Genomic DNA, 26,202 nt, shown 5'->3' with positions numbered 1-26,202 from the left:
AAAAAAACTTTGCCACCTAAAAAAAAAACCTACCTAAAAAAAACCTACCGAGCACCAATGTTATCCTATGGGAACTCTCCCCATAAGCTTTCTAAACTTTTTTTGATCGAAGGAAAACCGTTCGATCGATGGATTGAAATCCTTCGAATCATTCCATTCGAAGGATTTAATCGTTCGATCGAAGCATTTGCGGATTTTACTTCGGGGGTCGAATATCGAGGGTTAATTAACCCTCGATATTTGACCAATAGTAAATGTGCCCCCTAGTGTTCAACTCCAAACTGGAAATTATATTTTGAAGTGCTACTGTCATCAGAATGAAAAGCATTTACTCTAAAATGTACAATATAATGTAGTTATGAAACCAAATGTTTTAGTAAAAGTTATTAGTACTTTTATGTCTGGATGGAAAAATGTATTTCATAAATGTTCTGAATGATGGACAAGCTAGAGACGTGACAGGATAAAGAACCATGTTGCAGCCCTTGTCTCACACCACCTCTAGATAGTACTGCTGAGCATGGGCACCAGTTTACAAATAATGGCATTATTTTGCTTTTATGCTCCATTTCCCACTCTGTGGGGCATATTTACTAAAGGGCGAAGTCGCTAACGCTGGATAAATTTGCCAGCGTGACGTCATTTCGGCACTTCGCCGATTTACTGGCGTAATTACGCTGGCGAAGTAGATAGACTCTGGCGCAACTTCGCACTCTAACGCCAGGGGAATTTTTGCTCTGGCGAAAGAGCGTTACTACGCAAATTCACTTAGTTTTTGATTTTACTGAACGTTACCTCTATTGCCAGACTTGCCTTCACCACCCTCCTTCCCCCCTACATTTCCTTACATATGGCACATAAACTTTACTGTGGGCTCATGTCTAGGGCAATATAACAACTCTATTTTATAAGGTTCCCTGGGCTTGTGTAGTCTAATGTATTTGCTGCAACATATACGTCCATTGAAATGTAGCTTCCCGCCGTATGTAAATTATCTAACGCTAGCGCAACTTCGCTATGCCTGGCGTAGTAACGGTAGCTAGGTAACCATAAACAGTAGTGTAACATTAAGAAAATATCTTGGAGGGGCCTGACTCAGGTAGAAGAGTGGCTGGGGCTGCTTCAGTTTTGGAATGTAATAGTAACTAATCTGTAGATAGAATGTACTGGTTTACTGACCAAGGATCTGAAGAGGGGCATACAGTATCCAGAGACTGCCAGCAAAATGTTCTTCTGGGGCCATTATGTACAAATGGATCCTTACCAGGCCTACTTCCCCCTGGCCTCCATGCAGTGGTGTGGTCTGTTCCTTCTGTAGCTATGCCAGTCGATCTGATTGGTTGCTGTGGGTTACTAGACCTGAACAGCAGTATCTTTATCTAGGTAATTGTCTATGACTGTACCAGAGAAAGTCATCAGTGGGGTACGCTGATCTGGGTAATCCCTGTATATCTTTATGCAGTCCCTATTAATGCATGTGTATTAGTTTACAACACATATTTAAAAAAAAACAGCAATTCAGTCATGGAATAAAATAAAACCATATGATGGAAACTTACAGGGAGGAGGAAACGAGTCTCACTTTTTATATTACAAGTCAGGTGATGAAAAGAAACATTCAAACTTTCTTTATCCTTATACTTATGGGACCGTGTTTCTTCTCTGAACATTATTCACCCAATTGAAACAAGTCAGGCTAATTGTAAAAATTCTTACAGGCTATTGAAAAGGTTTGGGGGAAAAAAATGAAAGCAAGCTGTGCAACATTGGATAAATACGCAGTGATGAAAACATTAAAGGACAAAAAAATCTGCGAGGAATGAAAGCAGAGCCGTGAGGTGCGAGTGTTTGGAGATGGCATGACAATTTGATTAACTGCTGCAGCATGGAGCCAGTGTGACACGCATGTAATGAATCAGATGAATGGAACTCAATTCTATTGCAGGCAGGCAATTGTTTGGATTCTGAAGGGAAACATTTTGTACAGTACAATTAGGAAGAAGTGGAAAAAGAAATAAAGAGCTGAATGATGATGTCAGTTATTATCTTTAAATATGACATTTGAATCAAAAGCAAAATGTATAAAATACTGATACATTTGCCTTTATGTGTAAAATTTTATTAGGGAAACTCAAAAATCAGGAATACCCAAAAGTGTTCATGAATTATAAATGTCAACATTTGAGCTGGGCTTCAAATATAGATTGTAAAGCAGCTGATAATGACATACAGCCTAAGGTCTGTGGCTTTTTTAGTGTTGGAGGTTGCCTCTACGCTATGACAGGCAAATGGGGGGGGGGTGGTTTCAACCAGCGCTGGGCCCCAGAAGTCAAAAACCCATGTGTCATAGGCCATGGGCCACAGTTAGGGTTGCCACCTTTTCTGGAAAAAAATACCTATATTTATCTTTTTTCCCTATTAATAACATTGAGAACAACAATAATTTTTACCGGCCGAGCCGGTAAAATACCGGCCAGGTGGCAACCCTAGGCACTGTGCACACTTTAATAATAATTTAAAAGAACTGTGTACTTTGTTTATAGATATAAGTTACTGTCTCAATCTTTTTCATCTAAGAAGGTCATTGGGAATGGGTTCCCAAAAAGCCTACCTGGCCCTGAATGTGGGTGGGCAGCCTAAAGGAAAACTATGGCAACATTTGAATGATTGCTGATTTACTGTCTTTGATATGCCTATAACTACAGAAGAGTTACAATTATAAATATGCTGTAATATACTTATAACTAAGACAAGAACAAACATTAGAGTTTCTTACAAATGCTGGCAAACTCTGTGTACCTCACCACTGCTAAGTCAAAATAAAAATTTGTGTCTAATAAAGACCTGATTTGTTGCATATGGGGACATGTAAGGATACCAGCAATTTCGAGAACTCTTTGTGGGACATTCACTAATCGTAGTTGCGCTGGCGTCTGCTTCGCCGCGCTTTGCCGCACTTCGCAAGCTTATTTTTGCCAGCGCTCCGCAAATTCACTAACATCCGAAGTTGCGCTCAGGGGTATCGTAAGGTTGCCTACTACGTTATCGATAGTTAATTTGCATACGGCACCAAATTCAATTTTCAATGGAAGTATTCGCAGCAGCACTACACAAGCCTGGGAAACCTTCAAAACATCAAATAAAATTTTTATTTTGCCCTACACATGTGGCCACTGTATAGTTAAGTTGCCATGAGTTAGGAAATGTAGGGGGGAAGGAGGGTAGCCCCAAAAGAATTTTTGATCTTTTTCAGCCTATCACCCATAAAAAATGAAAAAACACCAGCGTTTTTTGGGACTTAGAAATTTTTTTAACTTTTTTTGAAGCAATCCCTATCTACTCTATTGCGCTTCGCCTGGTCTGAGGTGGCGAAGGAAGTCTGGCGTAAAAGATAGCGTTCAGAATCATTCGCACGTTAGTGAATTTGCGTAGTTATGTCCGTTGCGCAAATTCGCCAGGCGTAAGGGTGCGAAGTAACACTGGCGAATTCACACTAGCGTTAGGCGCTTCGGCGTTTAGTGAATTTGCCCCTATGTGCCTGGATTATACTTCTGTACATGAATGCATTTAACCCACTGCATTTTGAGCCAACCATCTTGACATTCCAAATGTTGGACACTGGAAGCTTGAGTCATAGAAGCAGGAAACACTTTAGTGCCAGATTCTATACCAGCAAACAATGGATTTATTTAGCTAAATATGTAGCAAACTGAAGTGAATATATGAGATACATTATAACCCACTACACTAATGTCTCTGCACAATTCTTTCTAATTGCACCCCACTGAGTAATGAGATGCTCACTTTCCAAAGGAAGGACAAATCTGCCCCTTATAACATGTATATTTCCATTATTTATGCTGAAGTGCTTTGATGATCACTTGCATCACATTTTCCTTTCTTTTTTCACAGAAAAGAGCACATATTTACATATTTTATTATTGAAAATGTCCTAACCCCGAATCATCATTTTACTGCTTACACGTTGTGCGCTGGTTAATGACATGTAAATGAGCCTGCACACTGTTATACTAAATTGATTCATTCGTCTGAAGTGAGTTTGTTTACAGCTCATTGGAAAAAAAGAATCAATACCATTTCACGGGGAGGCAGATTTATTTAAATTCAAATTCAGCAAAAACTTGCTGCTTAAAACCAATAAAAAAAATGAACTGCACGGAAAACCACAATGTTCTATTCAATTTAACAAACTGGGACTGCCTGAACTACGCAAAAAAATAAAATAGCTTGGAAGTTTATATTAAACATTGTCATTAATCAGTCTTGAAAATTTGAGTTAGAAAAACTTAAATTTGCAATTTTTGCCATGATTTTCTCAAACTGATTTTACTTAGCTAAAATAAAGTTGAATCACCCCTTTAACTATTGCAGGAGAAGATATCATTTTCTATACATAACATATATAATTAAGCTATTGTTACAAAGACATATTGCACATCTGCTCCTGCACATTGCAGTTTGAACCATATAGGATTCTTTAAATATCCATTCTTCTGTTTTCACCAAAATAAATACATTATTCATTTGATCTGAGCCAACCTATTATTCACCACTTGCCTGGTGTTTTTGGCAAATTTGAGCGGTGGATTTCCATAACACTCATATTATTAATGCAATATCCTCTCTAGTTAAATATGTATATTAGAATAGGTAGAATAAACAAAATACGAAGTGGTTCAACTAATCAGAATGAAGGACTAGGTTGGACCAAATTTCCTCATCATCTTTACATATTTGTCCACCATGAGTGAATGAAGTTTAAATCAAGTCCATTTAACATCCATGAAGGGGACCTGTCACCCACATATAAAAAGCTGTATAATACATCTAATTTTCAAATTAAACATGAAACCCAAATTCTTTTTTTATTAACACATCCATACACATTATAAAGATATTTAAAATCTTAGCTGTCTATCAAATATTGCCTGCCCCTCTTCTATGCCTTAGGTGGGGCAGGCAAGCACTTTCACTTTCCATTCAGCACTTTCTAGATGTCACTGCTCTCCTCACATTCCCCCTCCCTTCTTACTATCTATATGTATAGTGCATGGGCATCAAGTGCCCTATTTCGGCACATAAATACGATTTTGGAATAATGCAAAGCTTGCCTTAATAATAGTGTCCACAAAATGTCTGTATGACTGTGTAATTCCAAGACTGAAGGAAAAATTTTTTAAATAATTTAGATAGTGTAAGTGAAGTTGATTTTGCATGGCAAACACAATAGAAAATAATTAGGATTTTTTTTCTCAGGGTGACATGTCTCCTTTAAGGCTTTGTCTGAATTTTTCCCTGTACAAGTTTTGCAATTGTATGGTGTGTTAAGTTTGAAAGGAATACTGAGGAATATCATACAAGGGAATAAGGGGCTTTTGTATGATACTCAAATGGAGTGATAGCACTACAAAGAAGCTCCATGGGGGGAGTGGGATAAATAAACATTAAATTATTCTGAAATAACTTCATACAGATCAAGTAGCGGACTAGGGACTGGATTTCAAAAAAAGCACATGACTCAAGAAGTCAGTAAATGCTGCTAAGCAGGGGCATAACAACAGAGCGCCAGGCCCCCTGCCAGAAAAATATTTGTATATTCGGATGCGCATAGGGACTCCGGGCCCCCCGTCTCCCCCCACCGTTTGCTCGATATGGCTCAAGCGCGTCTATTTAAAGCGAAAGAAAGCGGCGGGAAGGGGGATTTCAACTCTATAGAGGAAACAGACCCTGCAGTCAAGGTCCCCCTTCTCCCCACCCCCCTCTCCAGCGGGGTCTGCTTCCTCTATATCAGTGATCCCCAACCAGTAGCTAGTGAGCAACATGTTGCTCTCAAACTCCTTGAATGTTGCTCTCCGTGTCCTCAAAGCAGGTGATTATTTTCAAATTCCATTTTTCTAGGCAAGTTTTGGTTGTATAAAAACTATGTGCACTGCCAAACAGAGTCTCAATGTAGGTTGACAACCCACATAGGGGCTACTAAATGGCCAATCACAGCACTTATTTGGCACTCCAAGAACATTTTTCATGCTAGTGTTGCTCCCCAACTCCTTTTACTTCTGAATGTTGCTCACGAGTTCTAAAGGTTGGGGATCCCTGCTCTATATTTAAGCCAGTTCTGCTAAGTGAGGTTGAATGGTAAGAGCATTTTGCTGTAACCGTATCTCTAGAACAAGAGTTTTGGATTATAAAACTACACATAGAGTAAAGAATGTTGTAAAACATACCAGATCTAAAACATTTTATGCAGTGTTGGATTTAGCTGAACATGTTTTCTGAGGTTAAAATATTGAGCAAAAAACTTTTGAATGGAAATAACAGACGAGAACACAGAACCCTGTTTCCCAATTTCTGATTCCATTTTGAACTACTAAAAAAAATGTATGGTTTAATTTATTTTAAATACACCCTATAATTTTGAAAAAGTTTTTAGCTTATGTGTAACTTGACAAAAGAATTTCATTACTTGGAAATATATAGGTTGGGTGTGCTTAGCATTCAATCAGCCTGTTTCTAGAACTAGGAGAGTTAATTCTGATGTTTAAAAGGGTCAGGCATAATTACTACTAAGACCACTCACTAGCCACCAGAACAACCTTAATACACCTCGACTACAGTTAATAGGCTTTTGGCAGATAGCCATATTCTCTTCTGCTCAGCTTGCAGAACCTTTCATTTGAGAGGGCCATTATCTGATTTTGCAGATCAAGTACCAGCAATTAAGCTTGTCCATTAAATGTATATTATTGTATATTATAATGTATATGTATATTATATTATTACTATCTACATTAAATAAGAATGTAAACACAATTGCTCAACCCAAGTGCTGCTTTTCTGCTAGTATATTATCTGTCCAAAAGCACTTGTAACTTTTTAATATTTTCCTTTCCACTGTTTCATTGAACCCATGTTCACAAACAATATTACTGTGCTCCAAATCAGATGCTCATTTAAGTGGACTTGCTACTGCTACTTTATTGAATGCTTAGGCTGTTCACAGCAAAGAGGACTGCTGGAACACTGTGGTTTTTATCAAGGTCCTTATTCAGCTGCCACTTGTGCCATGAGTTTTAGTTAATGTCTATAAGGTCTTCAACCGCAATTCTAGGAGGTGTCCATGATGCGTCAATGATAACATGCATCATCCATAATGCTTTCAAACTGGTGTGATGTGTACAAATATCATGTGTGTTTTAAGGTGTATCGCCACACTTGGCTCCTTAGTCCCTGACACTTAAAAGACCCTAAACAGACCTTTAGAAGGCACTTGGTTATCAAGTTCCAACCTTCAAGGAAACAATCGCTGCAATGGGTGAGACTGGTAGCAATGGTACAATGCATACAGTTTTACAAACTGAAAAGAGGTTAATAAGGGCTCATTGAGCATGTAGTTAATCACTAGCATCTATAATATCTCAGCACCAGCTTCAGAATACCTCCATGGCCACAATCAAGAGAGAAGAAGGAAGTGATGTGCAAGTGTCTCACGCAACTAACTATGATATAATGTCCTTTTCTCTACATGCGCGTGGCATAAGCAAGAAAAGCCATCAATACAACTATTGCACATAAGATATATGAAATACTGTGCTCATGGAAAAGAAATAGGCATATCATTTGTATGATGTATTTTGCAGCACTTCCTAAATGGAGTATTTTAATTCTCCTTCAGTGTACCCAAATACAGATTTTGGCAAACAGTCTCCAAGCTGTTGACAGAGGAAGGATCACACAACACAAGTAAATTCATTCATATAATTCCATGAGCTCACATTTACAAAGCTTATTTGAACAGATGGCCATTTAATTATATATATAGATTTTGAAAAGCCTAGCAGTGAAACTTACTCCAGCTCTTCCAAATCTAATCAACACAGCTAATAATGCTCACTGCAATTAATTCACCTCTTAGTGGGGTTAAGAAGTGCTAAAAATGGATTTCACATTTCTAGCAAGTATTTCTTCATTTCCAAACCACCATTTGTCAGGAGCTGGGAAACGTATAAGAGTAGGAAGATGTCTGTAATGAGATCAGCATAGTGAGAAAACCATCTGCCACTTACAGTATGATGAGAATTGAAATAAAGTCAGTGACAAGTGGGCATCATTAATTGGCAGATTTATTAGGGGTCAAATTGAAAATTCTAATTTTCTATTTTTTTTAAGGGCAAAACTCTCAAAATGGTATTGTGAAATATCCAAACGCGATTGGAGTTTTAATTCGAATTTGAGATTTATCATACTCTGGGCCTTTAAGAACTCGAATTCCACTATTAGAGAGTTCGAATTAGATATTCAATTTATTTAATTTTTAAAAACTCACATGAATTTCGAAATTCGACCTTTAATAAATGTGCCTCTCCATGCTATGCTCTTTAACTTGTAAATGGACTCTCTTATAGTGATTTTGGAATTATACACATAAAACACAGCTACCAGTAAGTATATACTGTATATCAGTATCTATGACCTCATATGTTGCCACAAAACCCTCAATATTCTAAACTATTTAACATGTCGTATAATATCTGGGCATTTCTTCTTGAAAACAAAACCTATGTATGCTTCCACTATTAATGAAAATATGTGGCTTGGCTAAGTAAGCTAAGAGAAAATGCGATATTCACACTTTTTTATTTACACCGACCCTCATAACCTGCATTTAAAAGGGTTACTCAAGTCCCACTTGAGTGATTACTAATTTTATTTCCCTAACTGCTTCTACACTCCCTATAATTTGATAGAAGTGTGTTTAAGGGCCAATAAAATTGTGATGGTATAAAAAAGGGTCCCAAAGCATAAACAAAGCCTTTTAGAGCTAAATCTATCCGTTGAGCCACCAATTGGGCAGTCCTAAAACAGAGTACACTTATTAACCAATGCTGCATATGATATTTCTCCAGTTTCAACACCCTTTTAATAAACTAGTACCAAACTGTAAGTTTCCAAAGTGGTTGTTAGAGTCAATACAAAACTGCAATATGCTCTACTTGAATAAATGCCACTGTTTGCCCTTTTACATAGCCAACAGAATATCTTAAGGAAAACCCTGCTCTTATTTCAATTATCTTCGCATTTAAGATTGCCACAAAACTGATATGTTCATTAAATGAAATGGTCACACACTGCGTGAACAAACTAATTATGATTGCCAGAGTGAGAGATAAAGATTTATTATTTCTTTTTTTCTAGGCCTGACCCATGCTGTTTGGAATAATATATCTTTGATGAGTTTGGGTAATCGCCACTAAAAAGAAAATTACTTTTAATTGCAAGAATGAAGATTTCAAAGAAGTTGACCCTTCAATTAATACACATTATTCTCACTTGGAGCTTTGCAGCCCCAGTGTTTGAGTAGGAATGATTGAAATTAAAGCATGGAGTCCATCTGGCAATTACAACTTGTCCAGACCTGACACAGTGGGGATTATGTACCAAAGTATCCTAGGACAAGACACTGGAGCAAAGTCAAGGAAAAGATGACACCTTATGCACATAGGAGAAACGTAAGGTTGACACAAAAAGGGACACCAAGAGCCCCAATAGTGTAATATGTTTTTACAAGGAGTAATAGTAGAGTAAACAAGTTAATACTCACAAACCAGGGTTACCGATAGGCAACCACTGTATAGGCAGGTGGGGAGATTATCCTGACCCCACTCAGGAATAAGACGTTGCTCTCTCCTCCAAGCAGACACCAACGAAAGTGGTAATTTTCAGTAATAGTTTATTCATAAAACAGTATTGCAACGCGTTTCGCAGGCATTTCCTGCTTCATCAGGCAATGTGGAACAGGAGCAAAAACAACTAAAAACACAGAGACAGGCAAGTTTGTAAAACATTATTGTATACGGCTGTTCGAATTATGGGGAAGTGTAGATACTGATTGATGCCCTTGGGCCAAGTATATGGGGGGAAGGGGAAACAAGGGGAGGAGAAATAGTTCACAGCATGGGGAAGCAAGTGCTGATGGACATGGGGGATAGGCTGATGGTATATATTATCTAAATTGGAAACCAAGTATCTGGATGGGAGACATAATAAGAAACATAAAATAGTAACATAATAAAGAACGTGAACTTAGGTATATTTAAAACCAGGGGATGTAGCACAGATGACTAAACCAACAAAAGAAATCAATAAAATGAAGATGGAGTGAATAAAACTTACCAGTGTCTTTGTATAAACACGCCAGGCGCCTCTGTGCTGCTTGAGGACGCCTGAGCGTGTTGTATAGTGTGACTAATTGAAGGGAAGTATGTGGGGGGAGGGGGAAACAAGGGAAAGAGGAATAGTTCACAGCATGGGGAAGCAAATGCTGATGGACATGGGGAATAGGCTGCTGGTATATATTAGTCTAAATGAGAAACATAAAGTATCTGGGTGGGAAACATAAAAATTAAACTATATGGGAGACATAAATTAGTGAACTAGGGTATATTTAAAACAAGGGGATGTAGCACAGATGACTAAAATCAACAAAAAAAAAGGAAATCAATAACCTTTAAGAAGGAATAGATATAACTTACCAGTGTCTTTGTATAAACACGCCAGGCGCCTCTGTGCTGCTTGAGGATGCCTGAGCGTGTTATATAGTGTGACTAATTGGAGGAAAGACAAACAGGAAATGGTGTAGCCATATTGGTGGTGGAAATTAGATAGTGGTATGAACGGCCATTTAGGTTGGGGCTAATAAAGTGTCATAACCAATGAAGATGCAAAGGAATGCATATAAATATATACATACACACATAAAAAATACAACCTGATATAAGAACTCTAAACAGCGTTGAATAAAAAAAAAAGAGGTTGACACAGTTAATATAGACAAGTTTTTTATAAAAAAATATTTTTAGAGGGTGAAGTTAGCATGGACTCCAAAGCTTAAGCACATGTGTATTCTGTATGAGTGGTAAGATTGCACCATGATGTTTCCCCAAACAGGCCCAGATTCCGGATTCCAGCAGGCTCGTAGTGCCCTGGCAAGGGCACACCGCACGGTCCTAGCACCCGTTAACATCGCGCGCAACCCCCTGCAGATTAGTACCTTTTAGAATGCGGATGGGCGGCATGCCACCCCTATCATCTTGCCACCCTAGGCCCGGGCATTTCCTGGCCTGTCCCCAACAGTCAATTGCAGTCTGTAGAGACTTTGGTTGGTGGACTAGATTATGAAGAAAAGAGGTATAGGAATAAAGCGTCTGAGTCCTCCGAAGAGCACTATATATATATATATATATATATATATATATATATATATATAAATATAAAATATATATATATATATCAATTCAGTTTTGTAGGCAGTGCACACCAGAATTTTTAAAAAACAGTCATTTCTTTATTTATCCAAAAGTTAAAAACATAGTCGTGAGGATCGACGTTTCGGTCTTGATCTAAGACCGTTTTCATGGTCCAGATTCACATCTTAGAATGCATTATATAGTCACAATCCCTTAATTAAAGGGAAGTGGAAGACACACCACACATCAAGGTTGTTACAACATGATTGCAATGTATCAGAATTAACTCTTGAACAGATCACTATCTCTCCAAACCTCTCTCTCTCTCTCTATATATATATTTATATCATAAGACACAAAAAGAGAAATAATCTGAAATGCATATAGCATGTGAATAACATTATTGGGAGGAGGGTGTGGGTGCCTTTTCAGATTGAGGTTACAGGCATATGCTGGTTCACACTAAACAAATCCACTTTGTTATATCTATCATAACATTGTCTTAGAATGCTATTTATAATTTTCCCATAAAAGTTTTTGCTTGATGCTTTTACATTACCTTTGTTACCCCAGTGTTTCTCTATGAGGGGGCTGCCATATTTGTACAGTAGAAACTCTGAGAAGGGACTGTCAGGCTGACAAAACAGTCAGGTTTAGGAATGACATGTAACAATTACTTACAGATGCAGACCTAAAGTTTAGGGTATTTATTTATACAAATCCGAATTTTTCTTAATTTTTAAATAAACAAAGTCAAACTAGAATCCATGATTTGACCTTATGTATCATTAAAAAAGATTTAATCGATAAAATCGCCCAAAACCCCGAATAGTGAGATATTTTTAGAAGTTATTCCCGAATAGCTCGATTATTTAGGGCTTTTTCTCGAAAAGCCGAAATTTTTTAGATTTTTGCCTGAAAAACCAGAAAAGGTAGGATCTTCAGCTAATTCCAGTGCAGACCACAGAAACGTCAAAATAGTATAGGGACCTCTGCCATTGACTTATATACAACCTTGGCAGGTCTGAGATGGCGGATTTTCAGATTCTGACTGAAAATCCAAAAAAATTTGCACCAAAAAGCCTGACTAGAGTTTAGTTAATAACCCCCATAATGTAGATTAATATTTTAAAAAGAAAATGTTTAGTCTCAGTAATCAGTATCACTTTAAGGGGAGATCTAGATACAGTAAATTTAATGTGTTAAGGAAAAACCCAATACGCCTAAAAACCTGTTTCCTATAGAAAACTATGATTAGGGTTATTTCACATATATTCATCACATTTCCATTCATTGAATTTTAGATTTTATTACACAGTAATAACAATAAAAAATCTGCTAGTTGCTTGAAAAAAGGAAATGTGTCTGTGAGTTAAATCCATTTATTTATAGCTAGTATCTACAACACATCCCCAAAGTATCAGCACAAGGACCGTCCAAAGCAACCCTAGCTAAACCTGCTCAGACTGGTCCCACAGGAGCATGCTTATTATAAAACCGTGGTTTCCATAAAGTGTAAATGTTCAGTTTATTGCTTGCATCAACGACGTTTAACACCAAACAGAGATTCACAGTATTCAGCTTAATATCATAGACTTATTATGTCTTGGTACAGTTATCAATTGAGTCTCTGATTAAGAGTCGTTGCTAATTTATTAAGCATCAAGTAAAGCTATGTCGTACAGGTAAGAGACTAAAAAAAACCCTCAACATCACAATAAAAAAAAAATCAATAGGTTTAAACCTAAATTTATTGAAATAGTTGTTATTTCAAAGAAGCTAAGTGAAGAGTAGAGTTTTGTTAACTTTAAATGTGAAGGAGTGAGGTTTTCAATAGATGTTACTGAAGGCTGGTAAAACCTTATTCTGCTTATCATAACTGTAAATACAAGACAGCCTATAATAACATCACACTGCAAAATATGTAAATCCACCACTTGTCTGATTTTCAAGATTTGATATCACCGAGCTATAACAAATTACAAATCAGGTTGATGGCTGAAATAAACACAGTATTCCTGTTAGCCATGGGCACTAAAGAATAGAACGATCACTGCATTCAGTACGGAAAAGCCAACTCCCATAGACTCCCAGATTATTTTATCCAAAATGTTTTCCTTTTTCTCTGTAGTAATAAAACAGTACCTTGTACTTGATCACAACTAAGATATAATTAATCCTTATTGGAAGCAAAACCAGCCTATTGTGTTTAATTAATATTTAAATGATTTTCTAGGAGACTAAAGCTGGCCATGAGCATTCTTGATAACAGTTATCAAAACTCTTAAAAATACTAATTTTTGCATTGCATTACAATGTTTACAGAGCTGTACATATCAAAAATATTGCCAAGAATACTGCTTCTAATTTCTGCCACACTGCTAATCTTAACAGGTCTTCACCTTAAAATTCACTTGTAGTATGATGTAGACAGTGATATCTGAGACAATTTGTTGACTTTGAAAAACGGATGTCCTACTAAAAGAGTTTTGTATCTGTTTCAGACAATGCCATACATATACTATAAACCAGTGATCCCCAACCAGTGGCTCATGAGCAACATATTACTCACCAAGCCCTTTGATGTTGCTTTCAGTGGCCTCAAAGCAGGTGCTTAATGTTGGATTCCTGCCTTGGAGGCAAGTTTTGGTTGCATAAAACCAGGTGTACTGCCAAACACAGAATCCTGTAGGCTGTACGTCCACATAGGGGCTACCAAATAGCCAATCACAACATTTATTTGGCACCCCAGGAACCTTTTTCATGCTTGTGTTGCTCACCAACTCGTTTTACATTTGAATGTGGCTCACTAGTAAAATAATAATAAAGGACAAGAAAAGGCCTCTGGTAATCTATTACAATATTGAATGCTCAGTAAGGTGTTTCAGATACATTCATTTCACTGCTTCAGTTCAGTATGCTTCACCTGCAGATTAGCATTTCTTCTCTCAGTGGTTTCAGGGCAGGTGACATAAGCACCCTTTAGTTTTTTTTCTCCCCACCCTGGGCATTTAGAATGAGCAGTGTTCTATGTCTAAAACGTCTGCAGGCAACAATTCGGTAGATTCAGCTTCAGTGATGATGTGATGCACATTTCACAGAAGTAGATTTTACACTGCTGGACTTAGCATTTAGAGAGGGGATGTGTTGATATAAGAAAAATGTATTATATGTACAGTATCTGTGATAAGCTTGACTTGATTCTTCTCTAAAGGTGTCTGGGGCTGAAATTGAATAAAATGTGCCCTGTTGACTGAGACCATTTCATCAATTCAAAAAACAAGATTGGGTACAAAAATAATAATGCAACATGCCATGGATCTTTCAGATGGTCCGTGGCACCAAAGCCATGGAATTTCTGAAAGCAGAGACCCATAATAACTCAAAATAACCCTGGCCAAATGATTTTCATAGTGGGTAACCAGGAATATCTGACAGGCACTGAAACAATTGTTTATCTTTAATCCTACTTTAAGGCAGGTCTACAATTTCATCAGGCTGTAGGATTTGAGAGATTATCCCTCTTAGACACTATCATTCTAGGAAAAGAGGCTGGTTTAATTCCAATGCACTCAATTATCCTGCCAATATAAAAATTATTTATATTGGGTCTGGTAACATACTTTCATATCCTCTAGCTCCATTTGTTGGGGAAATTAATGCTATGTCTTAAATATACATTACTTTGTTAACAAAAGTTCATAAGCTTGTTGCAGTAGTGCACAATGAAACTATAAAACCATTTAAAAGACACTTAACAAAATTAGGGATGCACTGAATCCAGGATTCTGTTCGGGATTCGGCCAGGATTTGGCCTTTTTCAGCAGGATTTGCATTCAGTCGAATCCTTGCGCCTGGCCGAATCCAAGTCCTAATTTGCTTATGTAAATTAGAGGCGGTAGGGAAATCGCGTGACTTTTCATCACAAAAGAAGATTTTTTTCCACTTTTTCCTTTCCTGCCCCTAATTTGCATATGCAAATTCGGATTTGGTTCGGTATTCGGCTGAATTTTTCACCTAGGATTTGGGGATTCAGCTGAATCCCAAATAGTGGATTCGGTGCATCCCTAAACAAAATTACACAATATATTACATACTATATCAACCTTTTTGTTGGAGGTACAGATATGGGACCTGTTATCAAGAATTCTTGGGACCTGGGGTTTTCTGGATAATGGATCTTTCCATAATTTGGATCTTATAACTAGGAAATCATGTAAACATTAAATAAACCTAGTTGGCAGGAAAGCCGTTGTCCAGGAAATTTTAATTTACACCGAAACTCACGTTATCCTAACAAAGGGTTTCCTTTGACTTGTAAGGCCTATGTCTACCATGGGGACCATGAATCTAATAACTGTATGCAAGAACACCTGCTCGACAGGATGTGGGCAATTTGGGGGGCTTTACCTCCCCCCTTCTTATCAGTTGGGAGGTGAGCTGTGGGGGCAGGTGCTGAGGACTGGAATAAAAAGAGCACTAGGGGCAGACTGGGAAGAAAGATGAAGACAGAAGCAGCCTGGGACAGATGACGGAGCAGCCTAAGATCAAGATGGGAGCAGGATGAGAGATGCAATAAGGGCCTTGTAACAACAATGTATACTATATCAAACATTTGTAAATGTAAATATTGTAAATAATGTTTTAGTCTAATTGTAATCATGTAAATGTAACAATCCATTAATTTATTGTTCAAAATATCCATTTTGCTATACACTTATTGGTGTGTATTGTTTGTCTGCTTGCTCAAAAGAGGGGGAATATTATTATTAAAAATACATTTCATCTTATACTGGTAGACACAATATCTATTTGGAAAGCAGAAATTGTATATATGTAATTACAGTTATAGGCAGCTGTAGGCATTACCATAGATAAAGTATTGATGTACTCAATAAGCAGCCATCTGTTAAACTGATTGGATTAGTATGTTTATGAGAATGTTCGATGCTTTTTATTCCACTTGTAACCTCTCCAACCGTTTTCTCCATATCTTCTGTCAATAGTGTTCCCCCCTTCCCTTAGATAATGCTGCTGTTAAAAATGTAATAATATTTGTTGAAAAAATTACTAATATTATTCTCGCCATGCTCACAAGAAGAGCCAATAGGAAATGACACAAACAATGCTGTTATTTGAAAAGAAGATGATCTACTGTATAAGTGTTTTTTTAGACCTAAAACACATAAACTATCTACATTATCTACACTTAGTAGTGCAGGTAACTTAACAGATAAGAAGCAATCAGTTTGTTGATGCACAATTTTTATGGGAATACCTTGTCACTTTTTAATTTTACACCCTCTACAACAAAAATCTTAAATATGACCTACTTTTGTAAATGCAACTGTATAGTTTTTATTGGCTCACATGATTTAACTGAATGGAAAATAAAATAAAAGAAATGAAATATTAAACATAAAATCAAATGAAATGTTTGGGTGCCTCTCTAGTTGATCCACTTGTTTTATCTGTTTTTTTTTGTTGTAAGGTCTATATTAATGACTTATAATACACAAAAGTCATGAATATCTTGTAAATGATATCCTTATAAACGGTGAGTTCTGATGTCATTAGTTATAAACGGTGAGTTCTGTGTCTGTCACACGACTTACTAAAACATGTGTATTATAATAAATAAAGTACCCCTTGTTGGAAAATATGAGGATTTTAGAAGTAACCTCGGCTTTCCATGATCTGTATAAAAGCACTCAGCCTTTGGCCTAGTGCTTTTGTATGGTGATAGAACTTCTCAGTGACTTATAATATCATTATATTTTACAATAGGAGGTACTTTATTCACTATATTAAGTCTTTATCCAAAAATTAATAAATTTTCTGACACTTGCAACTTATCAAAATGTGTCATTTGTGAACGGAAACGCAGGTGTCCATTTAATAAACCATAATAGTTCCAGGCTGTTTAATGCTGGTTTTAGTTTGATAATCCAATAAATAGATTTTTTGGAAGACAACTCGAAAAAATCATATGATTTGAGTGTCAGATCTAAAAAGTTGCAAGATTCAAATTGTCACACAATGTTGTTGTGACTGTTTCTTGCACCAATTTTTTTTTGAGAATAATTATTGGCAAATTAAGGGGATTCAGGTTTGGGAATTTTGTCAGTTTTAGTAAATAGGTCTTACATTGTGCAAAGATGGATGCAACTGGCCATTTGCCCATTGCACGCTGCATTTCAGCATTTGCAAATAGTCAGAGGTCTCCTTTTCAGAATGCAGAGGCATAAAGACTGCATTTAGAGCCTGCATCAGGCCCTGCTTGATTCTAAAAGTGTGGCTGGAGGCACATTGGTTTCCTCTCCTGCCCCCTATCTCACATGTTCTGAAGTGCAAGGTAGAAATGTAAGGACACACATTCAACACATTAAGGCCCTGTCCTCACCGCCTGTCTGTTGCATGTCCTGATGCTGTGCTCTTCTTCACTGAGTGCTAGAGTACATGGAGCACAAGTGCTCTGTAGATGAACACTCCCATTCTTATACCCTTTAGTGCTCTTGCACTTGCACCCCCAGGGTCATAAATGACTCCTATAGACTCCAATACTAGATAATAATAACCATGAGCTATTCTAAGCAGCTGACTGAAGATCTGGAAAAGAACAATAACCAACTCTTAATAACATTCGACTATAAAATAATATTTATATGCTTCCTGATGCAATTCCCATGATCAGAAATTCCATTAAGAAATGAAAGTTACTGCTAACGCTTGAAAGATCAAGACAATGATTTCCGGATAAGGGATCCCATACCTATTAGTATAATATTAATTTCTAGACATATTCATTTTAAGACTTTTGCTCTAACATATGGCAATATTGTTCCATTTGTTTTCTGTTTAATAATGAATGACTTGGTAGGTTGCATACATTTGGTGTATGAGATAGTCTAATCAATAACCATCAATATTATACTGTAACTGTTAAATATTGTAGCACTAGATTATACCAAAACATGATTTTGCTGACAAGATTTGTATTTAAGTCCTAATTAAAAACTGAAAAGTGTTGACTTTAAAGATTAGCATGAACCTGTGGCATCACTGTTTCAGCTGCCCTGAAAGATATTTCTTTGGTCCCAGGTGCCCTGTGTAGCAAAACCTACAGAAGAAAGGGGGATTGTGCTAAAAATACTACATACTTAGCCAAACATGAATTTGCCTAAAAAGGTTCACTTCAAATGGGATTGTGGATCTAAATCACACAGAAATACGTTTAGGGCAAATACTCACAGTACTACTGGGAAAACTGTATGCAATTAACGGTGAGCATTCTCAATTCCTATGGCACAATATACAGCTTTCCGCTTCCAATGTTGTGTCTAGGGCCCTAACTACAGAGGAAGCAGACCCTGCCACTGCAGGGGGCCCCAGGAAGTACAGGGGTCCCATAAGGCCCTAATTCATATCGAATTTAAATATTTATTGGTAAAACAGGTCAACATCTAGACATTTTGGGGGCCTGAAAAACTATTTGCTGTGGGGCCCAGTAATATCTAGCTGTGTCCAGAATCCAATTACATACAGCCTCTTCTAAAAACTGAACACTTAAATCATTATATAATGTGGTATCGGTAACTTTAAAAAGTGTTGAAGAAGAAACCTCTTGATTTCTTTGTATCTGAGTTTTGAAAACACAAATTACATTTCATTATAATAGTGTAGCAAAGGTGCAGTTCACAAAGCAACCATTTGAGGGTACAGCTAAATGTCAATTATCACATAATAGCAGTGTATTTTAGATGACAAAGAACAAACAAAACAAAGAGCATTCTACATCTTTAATATAATGTTACTATTTCAGAAGCATCTCTGTCTACACCATGAAATATTTGAACAAACAAATCTAAACCCATAACTCCAGGTACGACTGACTGGTCTCAGAGCTGTTCTCTCCCAGTCACAGCAATACAATTGCCATGGCAACACATCCTTGTATTCCTTCCAGCAAACATGCTTAAAAATGATTAAAAATAATTTTCTGATAGAATAAGTTAGCCTTTTTTGCACTGTAAGCTCATTACCAATGCATGTAGTACAGTTATTTCTTTCTAATACATTTTCTATATCAGAGAGTCATTGAACACATTTATAAACACAAAACCATTGTAAATACATTAAATACTGGCTAATATTCCATAGGACATGACCTTATTACTTAGTCTGCCTGCGTGTTTTATCAATACATAAGCAAATACCAAGTAAAATATGTGGTCAGTACCCTATAATATGCCTGCATTCAATTGAGAATTAGTGAGAATAAGAATTAGTATTTAACTGCAGCAAGTAGTAATAATTGAAGACTTGCTAAACAATTTATATGATGTTTTTATTAGAGTGCTAAATAAATCAGATGATGGATATGCCTGGAACGATGATACTTAGTCAAGAAGAGAAGTCAGACAAAGTGGATTTGCCATATATATTAATTGGAGTATCTTAATAACATCTGTTGTAATTTAATTTCAATTGCTATTTCGTGTAATGGTCAGGTTGTAACATTTGTAATAGTAAATGCCAGTACTTGTTCAATGTTTCCCATAGCCGCTGATCTACTTGTGTCACCATGATACACTGTATGATAAGTAATATGATGAGACATCACAGGACATATATTAACACTTTTCTGGCTCTCCTTTCGAGATCATAAAATTTAATATTTACATTTAGACCATTCTGTAAAAACTCTGGTTCCCTAGGCTGTAATTATCTCTTCCATTAAATACCTTACTGACTTTATTGTTCCTCCAACTGGTGTTGAACTACAGGTTACTGTGATGCCTTGAGACCCTTTATCTGCTAGTCCAGCAACACTCAGAGGATTTACCACTCTTGATACAGAATTTGGGAACCAATTAACAAGAGCGTGCAGTGTACAAAACCAATTTATTGGCCATAGCAGTCACTTTTCTTACATAATACCCTCTTTTCTAAACTCAATCCCTCAGGCATATGTCTATTAAAAGCTATGGAAATGCATACATAAAAGTTCTGGGCATCCATGAAGGGACTGCATTGCCCACCTTGACTGCGCCCAGTTTGGAAGGTGCAAAATGAAACTGCAAACAGAGCAATACTGGAACCATTTGTACATTTACATTGGGATTGGGTTAAATAACTTTAGTGTAATAATTTAGAAGAGTAACCTGGTGAAGTCATTGAACATGGCATCCCCTTGGAAAATTAATCCCAAGGTAGAAAGTAGGATTAAAGCAAGATCTTTATTTATCTCCCCTTTTCAGCTGTTGCTGAACTACAACTTTGGTTTGCAGGGGGTGCTGGGAGCTGTAGTTCATCAACAGTAGATTAGTCACAGGGTTAAGATCCCTGCCTAGAAAGTAAGAGATGAATACTGTTTGTAATCAGCAAACAATCAAGAGGAGTGTACTGGGGCACAGCTAACATCAAGTTGGGGCACAGCTAACATCAGGCAATGAATGACCTATTATAAATAAGGCTTTCCCACAAGTCAGAGAGGACACCGTGAGATTGCTCTGACACATGTCACAGCTTGATTGCGGGATGTCACCATTCATACAGTCCCAAAAGATGACACAAAGAAGCGCTCTTAGTGAATGGGCATTAAGCAGAGCGCAGAAGCAATTCAGCACTAGCACTGGGGACAGCTCCAGCTTACTGAAGGCGGCGGCGTAGTAGGCGGCAGACTCTCCTTACCTGTCTCTAGGTTGAGGGAGATCCTGACCTCTGCCAGATACGGGGTGTCACTTTTGGACCGGACTCTTCGGATGGGTCGCCGGTCAGTCTCTTCTTCCGATGAAGCCGCCATTAATGGATGAACGGTAAACAGAGTCGCCCGGCGAGCTAATATAGAGGGAAAGGAAGGGGTGCAAGGAGAATACCAAAGAGGAGGGGAGAGACGGAGAAGACACAGAGTAATAGAAGGAAAAGCCGATCACATAAGGAGAGAAAGGGGGCATAGAACAGCGGGGGGAGGGGAGAGGGGAAGGGAAAAGGCAGAAAGAGAGACAGGGAAAAGGGGAGGAGAGAAACAGAAAACGTGTTAAGGATCTGAATGTAGATTGGAACCGGAGCAGAGAGCAGCAGTGTACTGGAGGTGAGGAGATCCCGCCCACTGTACAGCTGCAGCAGCGGCCTCCCTTGTCTGTCTTCTACTCAACAGACGCGGCATTTTCGCCTGGAACTGTCACTTACAGACTGCAGTGATTATATAGGAGCTGTGCATTGGAACCTGCTGCTGATCCCTCTCAGTGATATTTGCCAGGAAATCTCATCTAAACCCCCAGAACCCTTACCCATGTATAGACCAGGATTGCAACAGCTTTCCCAGGATATTAATCTACAGCATAGAAATATAACATTCAGTTTTCATTATGCAAAGGCATAAAATACTCGTTCATTGTCATATACGAGCGTTCAGTCTTTATCTGTGTTTTGATAAGGAAGTAAAGAAACCCAGAAAGTATTACTTATGTGTCATACAGGGAATTATACAAAGGTGTATAAAAATATTATAGTGCTAACTGGGAAATAAATATTATTTATACAGAGTTTCTGATAGCGATATATATAATAAGAACAACTCTGTCATATATATTTGTCTTTTAATCTTCCTGAGGTTCATTGTAACACCATATACACTGTATTTTACCTCTACATGACTGAGCAGTATTTCCAAATATCAAGGGTAACTAGAACTGTATGTACTGACATGTTACAACCAACTATGAAGTTCTAAGAGGCAAATATACATTAATATCATTACATTACATTCTGTTTATTGTCTTTCTTTCTTTATTTTTACAGTTCATATGTCCCAATCCCATTGTTTATATCTCACTCAAAATGGGAAAGTCACAGGGAATTGGCCTATGTAGGGGCAAATTGGGCAGTTCAGTGGGACATGACCTCTAAGGTCACATAGGTGAAACAAAGCATAAGGTGGGGTTACATTGATAGGTGTAAGTTCCTCGGTTGGCTCCGCATTACAGACAATTCACATTCCCCAATGCCTGCCTCCTCAGTACAATAAAATAGGGATGCACCGAATCCAGGATTCAGTTCAGTATTCAGCCTTTTTAAGCAGGATTTGGATTCGGCCATAGAAGGAAAACCCATAATCTGATCAATGCTCTCCTCCAAGACACTCCTAATATTGTATCAGTCATGATGAAAGCATATACTTGCATGTAAGAAACTCTAAAGTACAGGTACACCTGTGCACAGCTACACAATTTACATCCAATGCTCTCTCTCTATTATTCTATTTATTTTTTTGGCGGTGTGGGCAGAAATCATCTTTCATGAGCATTTTTTAAAAACCATTGATGCACTTTTAGAAAATTCCACACAATTCTTTGTGCACACTACAGTGTGGTTGCACAATTTGTGTGTACTGGCATGTTCACACAGCTTAACAGGATCATTGCTTATATGCCTATAAAATGCCACTTTGCTGCCTGAGGTTAGCATGCACTCTTTGCACCCTCCTCCTCTTCCATGAATGGACAGTGTTTTCAGGTTGTTGTTGCTTTGCAACCACAGCCCTACCCAGGGCAAAGGACCAGTTTCTACCTAGTTTCTACCCTCTCTTGGTACATCTCTAACTAAACCCTAAAATGAATGTAGCTTAAAATGTCATATATTATATACTGGACTTATTGCACCAACCTAAAGTTTCAGCTTCTCAATAGCAGCAATGATCCAGGTCTTCAAACTTGTCACAGGGGGTCACCATCTTGGAAAGTGTCTGCGACACTCACATGCTCAGTGGGCTCTAAGCAACTCTTGAGAAGCTAAGCTTAGGGGTCATCACAAATGATCAAACAGAAAATGAGATTTGTCTGTAATTTAAGCTCATGCTACAAGGCTGGTTATTAAATTCTAATGCTAGTTGCACTGGTTTCTGTGCTGACATGTAGTTATTATGTGTATTAATACCTAATCAGCCTTATACTGTGACATTTTATATTCTTTTTTTTAAATACTTTGAGTCGTCCCTAAGCTCAGTGATAGAAGCACAGAGCATATGCAGTGAATCAGCAGAAAATAAGATGTGGAGCTATAGGGGCATCTTTGGAGACACAGATCTTTACTGCTAAAGGCCTGTGGTAACCTTGGGTTGGTACAGAAGCCCAAAACATAATGTACATATCTAGCCCACTACTTTAGTTAAGCTTTAGTTCTCCTTTAATACCTATCTATCGCATACCTCTTAAGCCTACTATGATAGTAGCTAAACTATACATTTTATAATGTAATTTACACACAACTAGATTTTTCCACCACTATTAGAAATTACCTCAACACAGTGTCGGACTGGGCTGGCAGGACACTGGGAAAAAATCTGGTAGGCCCCACTGTCCCAGATCTTCCTACCTAGCCTCCCCCTGCAGCATGAATTGGTAAACAAAGAAGGTATGCACAGGGAGTTAGGGGGGACAGAGGGAGATTTGCCCTTGGGGGGAAGGGGGCCATGGAAGGGGTTTTAGGCACTTGATGTGGCAGCCCCGATGGGACCACACCCCTCCAGTCTGACACTGCCGCAACTATCTGTGAACTGGATAACTTTATTAAATACTACAGCAGGCGGTATATTGTGCCCCCCATATAAATACATATATTGCATGTATTGTAGCTACAATGAAAGGGGCAGTAACACCTAGAAATGAAAATAGACTGGTAAACTTAGCTGAGTTTTTTTTTAAATTCTACACCTTTTTGCAAAAGTGTGCGATTTTTCTTTAAACATACCTATTATATTTATTTTGGGGGGAGAGTCATAAGTTTATATTTGATATAAGTTCCAATGAACAGAACAGATGAAGATGGTCCTTGTTCAGACAACATATGAAGGATGACCAAATGCAGCACAGCTGATAGCAATCAACTAAGTGGGGTTAACAACTCTGGGCAAATTTGCACCAAGGCAGAAACCCATAGTACTGGATCAGTGATTCAGTGATTAGCTTTTTTTCCAGCAAGATACAAGTAGAGCAATGAAAACAACTTTTGATTGGATGCCATGGGTTATTTCCTAGGTGCAAATTTGCCAGGTCTTGATAAATCAGTCCACTAACTTAAAAACGAGGAATTGTGCTGAAAAACATATTTTTGCATGTACAGAAATAACTGCATTGTCAGTTCACAAGAAAATATTTCATGTTCAATGCCTATAAAATCCAACTTTTTTCACATCATTACACAGAGGAGAAATGTTCTTGTTTAGTTTAAAAAGGCCACTACAATAATGTTTTCATTTTTTTAAGCTAAATTTTGGGATGAGGAAAGACTAGTTTCTGTGAATCAGCTCTTGAGTTTTACAGTTCCTAAAGTGTGCCAAGATGAATCTGCAAATCAGCTACAGATATATGTAAAAGGATATCAGCATTGCCCCTGCATTTTACATGCAATAACCACATAGCCCAGAGGGTGTCTCAGTAGTCTGCTTCATTGTGCATGACAATGATTAGCTGCAACATTTCTAACAGGAGCTTAGTAAATATGTTGAATATGTTGAGCCTGAGAACGGAAATAACTGCTAAAACAGCTAAACCTAAAAAAAGCTGTTTGTTTGGTGAATTTAGCCCTGATACTTAACACTGCAGCTGTGAAAATATTTGCAAAATAGAGAGGGACTGTGGGAAAAAGAATACAGTTTTGATGATACGTTGAACAGTAAGTGAAATTCTTCCTAAGAAGCTTCTTTAATAAGCTGGCCCATTAATGAATTCACTAGATTCTGATTTTTCACTATTAATTTGCTGAAAGATAATCATGTTTACTGTACCTGCAGCCCAAACTGTGGAGGATCATTTCAGATAGCAGTGCCCAAACTGATAGGCCATTTTGGCTTTGTTTGTAAGTCCAATAATATTTCTGGGGGGGAAGACTACTATGATGATTTGTGAATATCTTGAATTGCACTCATTCCCAATTAAACGGGTCCTATACCTTCAATAGCACTGCCACATGTGCCAAACATGCCTATTATTCTTCCAGTACCAAAAGTTTAAAGCTTGATGGATGCTGTAGTCCCTCGACCACAGAGGTGGAATCTTAAAGCAACACTCCGCAATAAAACACTTACCAATTTATGCATGCTAAATGCCACCATTTCAGATAATTTCAATGACCAAAACATACAGCCAAAGCAACCCAGGAGTTTATTAAAGCAAAGAAGTGGAATATTCTTGAATGGCCAAGTCAATCACCTCATCTGAACCCAATTGAGCTGCATTTCACTTGTTGAAGACTAAACTTCAGACAGAAAGGCCCACAAACAAACAGCAACTGAAAGCCGCTGCAGTAAAGGCCTGGCAGAGCATTAAAAAGGTTGAAACCCAGAATCTGGTGATGTCCATGAGTTCAAGACTTCAGGCTGTCATTGCCAGCAGAGCGTTTTCAACCAAGTATTAGAAATAAACATTTTATTTTTCAGTTTTTTAATTTGTCCAATTACTTTTGAGCCCCTGAAATGAAGTGATTGTGTTAAAAAAGGCTTTAGTTCCCCACATTTTTATGCAAATCTTTTTGTCAACCCACTGAATTAAAGCTGAAAGTCTGCAGTTCCACTGCATCTGAGTGGTTTCATTTAAAATTCATTGTGGTAATGTACAGAACCAAAATTAGAAAAAAAGAACTTTCTGTCCAAATATTTATGGACCTAACTGTATACTGTAAGTATGGCTTGACATAATGATCAGCACTTACAGTATATGTTGGGATTTTATTGGATTACTTAATACTCATGAATGAAAATATTAGGTCTGAATTTTTCCATTTGCTAAACCACTAGGTGTCACCCTCTATGTATATTTAAATTGTTTGTTCTGGAGGCCTATTAAATTGAGGAGTTAAGAAGTTTGAAGCGGTTAAGAAGAAATTTACCTTAAAATTTAAGATCATTTAGGCAGTTGCATTATAAAACAATTTTTATCTG

The 26,202-nt window shown here is 37.6% G+C and overlaps 1 protein-coding gene across 1 annotated transcript in view; it reads right to left on the bottom strand.

Moving 5' to 3' along the window:
• phactr1.S (phosphatase and actin regulator 1 S homeolog) overlaps positions 1 to 26,202 on the bottom strand; it is a 178,900-nt gene that overhangs the window by 140,560 nt on the left and 12,138 nt on the right. The window contains exon 3 of the mRNA XM_041567747.1: positions 20,958 to 21,104. Within this exon, the coding sequence (XP_041423681.1) occupies positions 20,958 to 21,104 (147 nt within the window). The remainder of the gene's footprint in view (positions 1 to 20,957; positions 21,105 to 26,202) is intronic.

Source organism: Xenopus laevis, chromosome 6S, assembly GCF_017654675.1.
Source record: "Xenopus laevis strain J_2021 chromosome 6S, Xenopus_laevis_v10.1, whole genome shotgun sequence".
In the NCBI taxonomy this organism is placed as follows: domain Eukaryota; kingdom Metazoa; phylum Chordata; class Amphibia; order Anura; family Pipidae; genus Xenopus; species Xenopus laevis.
The sequence above is the reverse complement of the archived record's forward strand: the minus strand, read 5'-3'. Positions and strand labels throughout refer to the sequence as shown.